This window comes from Anoplopoma fimbria, chromosome 16, assembly GCF_027596085.1.
Source record: "Anoplopoma fimbria isolate UVic2021 breed Golden Eagle Sablefish chromosome 16, Afim_UVic_2022, whole genome shotgun sequence".
Taxonomy (NCBI): Eukaryota; Metazoa; Chordata; class Actinopteri; order Perciformes; family Anoplopomatidae; genus Anoplopoma; species Anoplopoma fimbria.
In genome coordinates this window covers 10831814-10843205 of record NC_072464.1, presented here as the reverse complement: position 1 = coordinate 10843205, position 11392 = coordinate 10831814, and the positions used below count along the sequence as shown (strand labels likewise).

The window sequence follows — 11392 nt, the reverse complement described above, 5'->3', positions numbered from 1 at the left end:
TACTGACAGTACATCAAATCCTCTCCAACATTACACAGCCCGTCAGCTTTAGTTCAGATTTATCTGAAATACATTTGTTTTGCTCTATTTCTTATCAGTTCTTCTCTGAATCTTCTCTGTTTAGCAGTGCAATATTTCTACACGGGCTGCTCCATCCTTCAATTTTTTTTCTTATGCTAATATTAATGAGAAAAGGACAAAATGCAAATGTGCCTCGTCACTTTCTGTTCTGCACTCATTTACATCTGCTATTTGAATACATTTGATGTATAATGCTGCACACCGATGTACTTTCCCCAAAATTCATTAATATATTTGGACTCCCAGTATATTTAATTTAATCTTTTAAATAGCCTTATTTTCACACATTTGATGTTTTATTTCCATGTTTTGTGTATTGAAAAATGATTTTGACTGACCCTGTGTTGTAACCTGTATTGTTTTTTTTCTCCCATGTATCCAAATATATGTTGCTCCTACCTGTCATTGTACATTTTCTGTTCCAATGTGTTGGTGTAATGGCTAAATGCATTCAGAGGGATCATCGTGGTTTCTTCTTAAATCGGTTTAACATGAGTCTGTACTTCAGCTCGTCTTGCTTAACATGTGATAACACAACAACCTTCATTTTTGCTGCAGATGAATCAGTCAGAAAGGATGCGAAGTAGTGATTCGTGCCTAAAGCTCTTCCTTCATTCTTCCTGGATCACAACCTCCACAGACAGAGCTCCTCATCCTCCTCCTGACAAAGTAAATGCTGAACCCACTGCAGATTTATCACACAATCCAGTGCCTCGTTACCACAACTACTACAACTTTGTAACTGGAGTAGGTTTGCACTAGAACATCACCGAGTTAATATTGCAGATGGAAATATTTTCTTTCCAGGAAAAAAATTTATTCCTGAAACAATTATTGTGCTAAATCTTTTCTCACTGTGAAACATTTCCTGAAGCCCAAAGTGACACTTTCTCATGGCTTGTTTTGTCCAAACAAAAATTCCAAAACCCAAACAAATTGACTTTAATATTACACAAGACAATGAAAAGCAGCAAATACCCCCAGAGAGGCTGGACCCACATAATGTTTTGCATTTTTGCTTGAAACCAATTAATCATCATATGGCTTAATAGCAGTTAAGCTGCTACTTGTTTCAGTTCTACTTCTGTATATGATCTATAAGAAGAACTCAAAACATGATACACATCGCTTACAAAGGTGACACATAATTTGACAAAAATAATCAGTGGTCAAAAATAAAAACAAGATAAGAGTAATTTTTGGCAATAGAACAATTATATCTCTACATAATTGAGTCACATTTGCTACACCGTCCTTTGTTCCTTTTATTACAGCACAATAATATAACATAAAACATGTAATTAAAGCCAGAATAACAAGATTTAAAAGGCAACAATTTATTTAGTCTTTTAACAGATAGCAATAGACAGCTCATTTATTTCTAAAATCAATTTGTGAAACTTAAATATCTCTTAATGTGAACACATTGCATTTATTCAGTAGGAGGGGAAATTTAGGTAGAACAAGACGACGATTGTCCTTTTTTGGATCGAGGTGGAAGAGATCAATAAAACATCTGTAATGACACAGCTGTGTTGATTCACTACTCAGAAATTCACATTAAAAAACAAGACATTTCCCTTTTTAAAATTGGCAGCCTTAGAAAAGACAGTGGACCACAAATGGCCTGCAAATACACATGCAGTGGTGTCACCATGCCAGCCCGCAGTCGAATCCCCGATTTACGGACTATGAGAGACTATGAGAGATAAATACGTAAGGAGGGACAGACCGGTCAAGTCGTTCAAAAGTTAGCACACCAAAAGGACAAAGACCCACTGAAACACCCAAAGGACCGCCTCACTCCTAGGACCATCGGCAACTTCAAGTATTCCCTCCAGCACTTTTAATCACTTCAAGTTTTCCCCCGCCGTGAACTCCAAACCTTCAATTTCATCCCCACTTCTTAGGTTTACAACATAAGCTATGATATAAGTGCACTCAAAATTCATCTATACATAGAAAAATAATAACAATAAGTAGTAGTAGTAATAGTTATAACAATCACTTTACATTTCATTTTATACACAACCGTGACGTTAAAATCACTTTATACCGTGGCATCACATTCCCCAACCCCTGAGTGTAAATGTTCAAGTTTAACCTTTTGTAGCTCCGGAAACGCAAACGGGACCAGCAACCCTCGGCCCGGTTGTTTAATTAACAATAGCGATCGTTGACGACGCCAATGATTAGAATCAGAGTAATTATGCCTTTTCCACAGCCCGTTGTGCTTGTGTTTGACGAATGCATTATGTACAAGCTGCTGATCGGTCATGCGTCTTTGGCGGCGCCGGTGTCACACACTGAAAGCCTCCATCCTGGAAGATATAGTGTTAAGAAACAGATGAGGTAAAAAAAATAATCAATGTTCAACATGTGTGATCACAATGCACTGCACTGTACTGTATAGACGGCTCCTTCTGCATTTAGTTTGAGGACGCTACCAACAATTAAAAATGCACTTTCTAAGCAGCTTCACAAAAGACAACAGATGAGCAAACGAAGCATGAGGCACATTAGCGGTTGGTAGCGGTAAGTGAAGTGTAGCGAATGCTCGAAAGGTGTTACTTTCACTCACCTCGGTCTCTGTGCTCGAGCAGACCCTCAGGAACCAGCAGCAATGCAGCTCCGACATTTGTACAACTTTGGGTCGTGGGTGCGGATGTGGTTCCGTACATTCCTCAGTCGAAAGAACGTCTTACTACAGAGCTACACAGCAGAAAGGTTGGGACGAAATGTTAACAGCATATACATGAACAGAGACGGCCAACAGAGAAGATATAGTGAGGATGTTCAAATGTGGCAATGGTTTGACAAATATGAAGCTAGTTTGCGAGGTGCTTAGCCTAGGTGGCTTAGCTTAGCATAAAGACTGGAGACAGGGGGAAACGGATAGCGTAGCTCTTTACAAAAGGTAACAAAATCGGCCTACCAGTGCATCCAGGTTTTTAGAGTTTGGTTGTCAATGTGGAGTTGCCAGGCCAACAGTGGAGACTCAAAAAAACAGGGTACCCTTTTCCCCGTTTCCGACTTTGTGCTAAGCTAAGCGTCTCCCGGATTCAGGCTTCATTTTTACCATACAGATATGAGAGTCGTATAAATCTACTAGTCTAACTCTACGCAAAAAAGTGAGCAAGCAAAAACTATTTCTCCGAGTAAAATGTAATACCACTTTGTCAAAAATGTTAGTTGAATAAAAGAACATAAATCAGCCAAAATCCTGTTACAGATTCTTGATGCATTCAAAAATATATGAACTGGTATTATTCATTTATTTACTAGATTATATTATGGTTTAGGTAAAACTATTGCAATTAATCAATTTATAACAGGTTGGCAATCTTTTGATATAGAGGGACCATTTCTTCCTTGTTAATCAGTGTGCCATACCAACTTTAAGATTAACATAAATTCAGTTATGACACCACAAATCTCCAACAGATCTGTCATTTTATTCCATTCATATAGGCAGCGTGCATTGCAACATTTAAAAATATATATAAATCAGGACTTTGTTAAAACATATACGAGAGAGCAGTGCCATCCTTATGAAAATGTCCACATCTGAATTGAAATCATTAACCCTACCAACCTTCCACCAATCTTGTTCATTAGAAATAAACCCAGCAAATAGCCGAACTAAACTAAACTAGCCAACCAGAGGCAGAGTAGGGGGAAGGAATGAATAAACTGCCAATGGCTGTGAAAGAGCTCATTTGAGATGTGCATGAGAGGCCACCTAGACATTTCCCAAAGAATCTCTTGCACACTATTGCTAGTATGCCCCTGATTAATGCCATTGGCCAATGGTGGCAGTGTGCCAAAGGTTCCCAAGCCCTGTTTTAAGAGCTTAAAAAGATATCCTTAAAGTAACTAGTAACTATAGCTGTCAGGTAGTAGTGGGGTAATAAGTACAATATATTCCTCTGAAATGTATTGGAGTAGCACAAGTATAAATAGGCATAAAGGCAAGTACTTGACTTTAGTACTTGCCTTTATATATACTTGTACTTAAGTACATTAATTGAGTAAATGTACTCACACACACACACACACACACACACACACACACACACACACACACACACACACACACACACACACACACACACACACACACACACACACACACACACACACACACACACACACAGAGTTGCAAACGTCTGCACTTTTATTACAACCAATTAACTAGCAGAGGTCCCAGTTAGCTCAGATGAGGCATCCCTGTCTTGAATCTCACCACACAACTGGATTTCACTCTAAATCACATGGCATAATGCTGAGTGGGGTTAAAATCTGCAGGTTTTTGACGCTTCATGTCATGATTTACGAACCCTTAAGAGTCGTGTGATTGCAGGATGTTAAGGTTTAGGAAAGCCAGTGCTTACCAGACATGGCCAGTGCTTGCCCTCGATGTGCCTGAGGCGATGCATGATTAGAGCATCACAGTCGTTGTAGGAGGCCGAGCACTGCACACAGGCATGGGCCGCCTTTGGGACTTTGGGGACTTGACTGCGAGGCCCTCGAAGCCGCTTTAGCCTCGCCCGACGTACAGAATCCGGCATGACACAGCTCCTGCTGCTCGGAGGGAGTTTAGCTTGCTGCTGCAGATAAAAGGAAAAATGTTTGTAGATGCAAGACACATCATATACATGCAAAATCAAATGATTCGTTGAGAGTAAGCACTTTTACTACAACTATTTACTTTAGATTCTCTATAACTTTGTGGCAACAGTTAGACGTTGACATTTTCTGCTTTTTTCCTGGATGCTTTAGAAAAGCTTTCATCTACCTTTGGCGTGGTCTTTGCGGCCTTTGACCCGACAGATTTGGCCAGGTGAAGAGTGCTTTGTCGGGACTTTTGCCTGGGTCTCTGAGGCCTGCTTTGGCTCACGCTCCTCTCCTTCTTCACCACGGGCAGCGGGGCTGGCCCTCTGGCTCTCAGTGCCCTGTGGGGGGACTCCTCCGCTGCAAATCTCTCCCCGACTTGTGACACAGAGCGCGTTAGGCAGATATCCACGCTCTCCTCCTCTTTCTTCAGTCCTGCTATTGGCCCCCCTGCAGGCCGACAGAAGCTGAAAAGAAAGCCTGAGTCCAGTAACTTAATGGGGGGCTTGCTCTGGCGCTTGCCCAGGTCCAATGAAGGCGGATCAGAGAAGGGTACTCCAACTGGCACGGGATCTGCAGGCTCCTCTTTGATGACTTTGTACAGAGGGTGGTTGTAGATTGACGCCGGAGGTGCATGCTCCGAAAACTGGTGCCCACCAGGTTCATTAACCTTGACTCTAGGACTAGTATCCATGACCCCAATATTCCTTCCCTCCTCTCTGGGCTTACACTTTGTCTTCTCCACCTCCACTGAGGAGACCCGCCTGAGCTTGGCCTTCGGTGCTGGTCGGCTGCTGTTGTAACGCAGCGTTCTGACCGTCTCTACAGTGACCTTATTTTTGGCTTCTGTCCTGTGTGTAGGTGGGGATTTGTGAGGCGTGTGGCCACAGCGACTGTTTGATGAAAGAGGATAACCTGAGACAGAGTATTCAATTGGTTCTGATTTGATACTGACTGTGTTTCTCACAAGAGTTTTGTTGGTGTTGCGTCGCCGCGGCTGCTGGGCAGGAAGGTGGGCGCTGTCACCCTTCCTCACGGACCGCCTGAGCTCCCTCCCACCGAAGGGAGGCCTAAATGCAGGCTGGAACATGTCCGGCAACACACCCTGACTCCGCATGCTCCTGTCACTTGGAGGGACGTGTCGCCGGATGGCCTTTGGCCTTTTTGCCATCATCTGCTCTGTGCTGACTGGACCCACAGGCTTGGTCTTTACTGACTTGTTGAGGATGTGAGTGTTAATTGGGTTACAGAGGGGAAGTGACAGTGTCAAAGCCCCATACGGCAGTCCTGGGGAGGGGGGGCGTGGTTTTCGCCGCTTTGTCAGGGAATAGTTGTTAGCCTTTAGCTTCCTCAGTCGTTTCTTTTGTCTCCAGCCAATCAGATCTTCTGGTCTGGGGAGGAGGGCGGTCCTCTGTAACCCAAGAACATTCATCAGCTTGTACTTCTCCTGTGCTCTCGCATGATCCTGTTCATCCTCTCCAACCTCCTCTACTTCCTGCTTTACCCTCACAGGGCTGCACACAGCGATCTTCTTAACCCTTGAGATGGAGGTGTGGGAGAGCTGGGTGATGGAGTGAGGTTTTTTGCTTCGTCGAGGGCTCTCTGGCATGGGTAAAAATCTCTGAACCTCTATGGCAGCCCCGGGAGAGGAGCGGAGAAGACGGGTGTTTGATGGTGATATGCACGAGCAATTCTGTGATTGTGGGTTGGTTATTGTGTGTCGAGATGTGGTAGCTTTCTTGGAAGAGGGAGATTTGAAGTCCATGAGCTTCATCCTGTGTGAGGGGCTAAGAGGGAGACCATTATGGCATTGGGCTTTCGCTGTCCTACGCAGGTTTCGCCTTGGACTTCCTTCTAAAGACTCATCTGATGCATCAAACATTAGATTGAAGCTGTTGTGAGCACTGTCCTCTGGCCCAAAAACCCTTTTCCTTTTGCCTTCCCTCTGCTGGCAGTAACGCTCGTGACATGCACCGGCACAGGCCGAGGTAAAGTCCTTGCCAGGGTGCAGTTTCTGCTCCTGCTCCTTCATGAGAGCGGAGCAGGCCTCCACTGCGGGCCACATGCCCAGGTGGCGGGCCATGGCGATGACTTCAGGTAGGTCCTCCTGGCGAACACACAGAGTGGAGGAGTAGGAGAAATCCAGCAGAGACAGGAGGCTGTCCTCACTAAAACCTGAAGAGGAGAAGGGAGCCTTTAATTACATATGCTGAACCCTGGTCAATCAGTGAGTGAGATGAAAGTGACTGTGTAAACAGAGGATCAGAGAGACAGCAGGCAGAGTGGGAGCAAAGTGTAAACATGATGGTGGAGACAATATAACAACTGCTTTAATCAGGGCCACTTCTGCTCCTGTCTGACGGCACACATCAAAGACATGCGTAAATGAGAAGACAGACTACATGGCTGTCAAAATTCAAGGCCCTGATCCTCCAAATCCAAATTTCTAGCTCAGACTAATAAGTCGTAACTTGACAAGCCAGAACCATTTCAATAGGATTTTGAACACAGCTTAGAAATGCAAACTCCTGTTGACTGAATGACCAGTGTATCATCTGCAGCTCTCTGTTTCCTACAGACCATTGTTTGAATGATAATGACAGATTAACCTCGTCAACTCAAGTCAGGAATTGCCATGTGACTGCATATAAACAAAATGCTTGGCGAAATAAATGATGCATGAATTTGTACTAACCTGGACGTGTTTATCAATAGCGATGCAAAGATAAGTCAATTAACAGAAAAAGAATCTGCAGCTATTTTGATAATCAATAATTGTTTCCAATTTCCAAGCAAAAATGCCAATGCCAAAATATTGCCTGGAACCAGCTTCTCAAATGTAAGGACGTTTTACTTATTCATTAATGACGGTAACTAAATATCTTTGAATGTCACATTGGGCTCTTTCTCATTATTTCATGGCATTTTACAGAAAAAACGATAATCAAATATTCTGGAAATGAACGGATCACAGATCACAATTTCTTGTTGATGAACTTGACTGAAAAGTTAAGGAAGCACACTCAAATGCCTAAATGCATCTTTTTTGGGACATCCGAGGACAAGGTTCAGGCTCGGCCTCAAGCATCAATGTTTTCGAACATCAGTTTGGCCTCTTAATCTTACCCGTGAGATCTATGTCTGCTTTCATGCCCGAGTCCATTTCTGTGAAGATTTCCTGGAAGTGATCGCTGACGGCGGCCAGGACAGCTCTGTGGGCAGAGTAGGATCGCCCGTTCGTCCGCAGTGTAATGTCACAGAACAGCCCCGCCTCCCGCTGACTCCTCAGCTTGCTCAGCATGTGAGCACTGTGTGACACCATCGTCTTTGTGACACATCCCCTGGCACCCAGCTCCTGGGAGGCAAAGACAGCAAAACAGAAGCAAATAGAGAGGCATCGTTATAGGAATACAATGTGTGAGACATCAAAGTGTGAGAGCGTGACTAAGTGAGAATGAGAGCAAAACATTGTAAACTATCAAGTGGGAGATGTTGAAGAATTAGGAACATGCTCATAAAACGGAGAGGAGCTGGAAGTTTGATAATTAAAATGAATACAGGATAGTATTACATACCTCTGTTTTCTTGATGCGCTGGCACTCTAGACAGCCCAGGACAAAATCTCTGATCTGGAAGTACATCCCTGTGAAGAGAATACAGACAACAACATTAAATCGGTCCAAACCACTGAAAGCTTCAAGTGCAAATGTAATTGTCTCACAAATAAGAAAGGCCTGGGCCATAAATAACAGGTGTCATGTATGTGTGAGTACATGTCTTTATCTTTTAATTGATTAAATCACTAGTGATTAAATATTTTAAATGCCCTTCACTTCCCAACAACACAAAATGACCAAATGATAGAGCTACATGTAGATAAGAAGTTGGTTTACAGTCAGGAACAACACACTGTCCTCCCATTAAGTCAGACGTAAGGCAGCAATGGGAGTTCATACCTTCCCACCAGTAGTTTTCAGCCACGCATTTATACGTCTCCTCCAGGGAGAGGTGGCGCTGGCCGAGCCGCCTCCGGTGAAAGGTGTTGAGGGCCTCATGTCTCCGGTCCTCGTCCAAAACCTCCCGGTAGTTGACGAAGCCCCTCTCCAGCTTCTTGCGGTACAGCAGCCCGTCTATCATCTCGAAGTTGGGCGACCACCGTGCGGGCAGTCCACGCCCTTTGGAGTTCCCGGCTGCCTCCGTCTCTCCGGCTCCATCCGACCCCGGTGTGGACGGACGCAACGTCTCCGCGTTCGCGTAACGGGAACTGGCACGGGTGCAGTCGCCGGCCATTTTAACAGGTATATACTAGGATGTGTGTATTGAACTTTATCCAGGTTTAGAAGCACCGCGGCTGCCTCCTTTTCTCTGCAGGAACCAAACACCCAGCGGCGTTGCAGTGGTGCTCGGCTGAGGCAAACTTTACCCACCGACCTGAAACAAAGTCCACGTGGATACGGTGACAGCAGACAGCAGAGCACAAAACCACCCTGCTACCAGTCTGACATACCCTTAGCCAATGAGCTCAAATGAAACCACAGCGTCTCTCATCAGCAGCAGATGGGAGTCAGCAGCTTTTCACTGAGAGGGGTGCTGCGTTGTAAGGTGCCCCAGCTGTCAGTGAACGCATCACTTGTCACTCTCCAGTTGTGGTTAACATCCCTCACATATCAATGTAGTTACAGCATTTCTTTTTATTTATTTAATTGGGGACGCAGCATTAATATAAAATGTTTGATAATCAATTCAGTGTGTGTGTGTGTGTGTGTGTGTGTGTGTGTGTGTGTGTGTGTGTGTGTGTGTGTGTGTGTGTGAGGGGGGTGTATATCGCGCCAATAAACCCTCGAGCCAAGTGATGTAAAGTCACCAGTGTCACCGCGTGGACCGGGTCTCCGTAAACCACCACACCTGCAGCCCGTCGTCCATCTACTCCAGGGGTCGGGAGTGGCCTCCGGGCCCGGATGCCGGCGGGGCAGCCTCACCTCTGGCGTTAACTTGAGATTTCTTTTGGCCAACTCGAGTCGGAAGCAGCATGATGACGCAGCTATCGGCTCAGCATCGCCACTTCAACGACCTGAAAAAAAAAAAAAAAAAAAAAGCGAGGCAGTCCTTGTCGATGTTGCCAGATATATTGTTGCCAATCACCAGCGGGGTCCCCCTCCAAAAGCGACACAACAAGCTCCGGTTACATATCCGACACGGTTAAAGCCGCTCTCGACAGTCTGGCAGTCAAATTGTCCAATTTCTCAACTCGTAACCTTCTGTTTGTTGCTAATCAGCAGCCTAACCGAGACGAGTCTTCCCCGCCTTCACACAAAGGCCATTAGCAGACGCTTTAAAGAGATTCGACCAGACGACGTGTGATTGGCTGACAGAGCTGCCACTCAAGTTGGCGTTCTTCCCGTTTGCAGCAAGGTAGGTTGTTCGCACACGAAAGTAAACTAGTATTTGCTTCACTTGCTGCACAGACAAGCTAAAAGATATATGACCAGTGTGTGTTTACCTGACAGTTTACACACGGATATTCTTATCTTCTTAAATTGACCAGATGTTATTTAGCTAGAACAAACGGCATCAAATTATCTCAGATTTTAAATTGTTGTCACTATCATCTTAACCAGTTATGATAAATATTAGATTAATTATTTATCCACCCGTTTTTCCTGTCAATATGAAGACCTTCATGTAGATTCAATTCTATGAAAATATAATATAGAACATTAACAGTTGACTCAATAATTAAAGTACATAAGAAAAAAAATCCAAGAAAGGTGTAATAATGATTCTTGTTGGTTTACAGTCAACATCTTCCAACCTCAGATTAAAAAATAAAAATCCTGGCCACAGTCTTGAATATATGAAGACAAATGGACATACATATTGAAATACAGTATTCATTTTACTAATGCTTTGGCTCAGTTTTCATGAAACTTTTAACACCAAATGTAACTCCAACATTAAACAGAAAACGAAAACATCTGTATCAAATTAATACATCACCCATTTGCCTGTCAACACCATAACATTGTTTGTTCAATGAGGATTTTGATCTTTTAAAAAAGGTTGTGGAATACTGCTGTCAAACAGTATTCATCAAACCAAAGCAGAGGTAATCTCCTTAACAGTATACATATAGTAATGAAAAAATGCGTGCTTTATTCAGTGTTTGAAATGAACTAGTAACATTGACTTTCATTTCATGAATTGGCTTAATATAGAGGGAGAACTCTAGTCTTACTGTACACCACAGTGAGTTCTACATTCATACAAGGGAAACATGACTGCGATGGTACTTCACTGCATAAGTTTACTGTTTGTATTTACCACTAGGTTTGTTTTTAATTCAAGACACCAATCCTTAAAGTATATTCTAATTACTTGTATATGTATAAACCTTACAGTATATTCTTATCACTTGTACATTTATAGTAATCATCTAAAATACATAAAGCGAAAACAGTACTCTGGAAAAGTGTATAACATTAAAACCAATTCAAAAACCACCGCCACATCACAATTACCATGGTTATGTTATAAGGAGAAAAGCTTGCAAACATGTTCTGCATTAGATTAAAATTTGTACATTTGATAACAAACATTGAAACGTGCTTTAATGAAGCGTGTACTCTGAGCACAAGATGTGTTTTGTACTTTGTCCGCATGGAGGTCATGCCCTCTGTATTTTGGTGGGGGATTAAGG

At 43.3% G+C, this 11392-nt stretch overlaps 1 protein-coding gene across 4 annotated transcripts; it reads right to left on the bottom strand.

The window, feature by feature from the left end:
• Positions 1–1013: 1013 nt before the first annotated feature.
• si:dkey-229b18.3 (uncharacterized) lies at positions 1014–9776 on the bottom strand. 4 transcript variants are annotated; one of them, XM_054615863.1, is made up of 8 exons: positions 9560–9776; positions 8652–9126; positions 8271–8338; positions 7822–8050; positions 4880–6870; positions 4476–4691; positions 2663–2793; positions 1014–2402 (listed from the first exon to the last, which is right to left on the bottom strand). In XM_054615863.1, the coding sequence occupies exons 2-7, from the start codon at positions 8983–8985 to the stop codon at positions 2689–2691; spliced, it is 2943 nt and encodes a 980-aa protein (XP_054471838.1). In that variant the 5' UTR covers positions 8986–9126; positions 9560–9776; the 3' UTR covers positions 1014–2402; positions 2663–2688. The 4 variants fall into 4 exon arrangements, with proteins under 4 accessions (XP_054471838.1, XP_054471839.1, XP_054471837.1 ...); XM_054615864.1 differs by having other exon boundaries at positions 9601–9776; XM_054615862.1 differs by having other exon boundaries at positions 8652–9776.
• Positions 9777–11392: the final 1616 nt, after the last annotated feature.

Coding starts and splice junctions, on each gene's coding strand:
- si:dkey-229b18.3 (XM_054615862.1), bottom strand. CDS start 8,985: ATGGCCGGCGACTGCACCCGTGCCAGTTCCCGTTACGCGAACGCGGAG. Junction 6,871..7,821: donor AGCAGACATAGATCTCACGG/GTAAGATTAAGA, acceptor TCTCCTCTTCAG/GTTTTAGTGAGGACAGCCTC. Junction 2,794..4,475: donor GCAAGCACTGGCCATGTCTG/GTAAGCACTGGC, acceptor TCTGCTGTGTAG/CTCTGTAGTAAGACGTTCTT.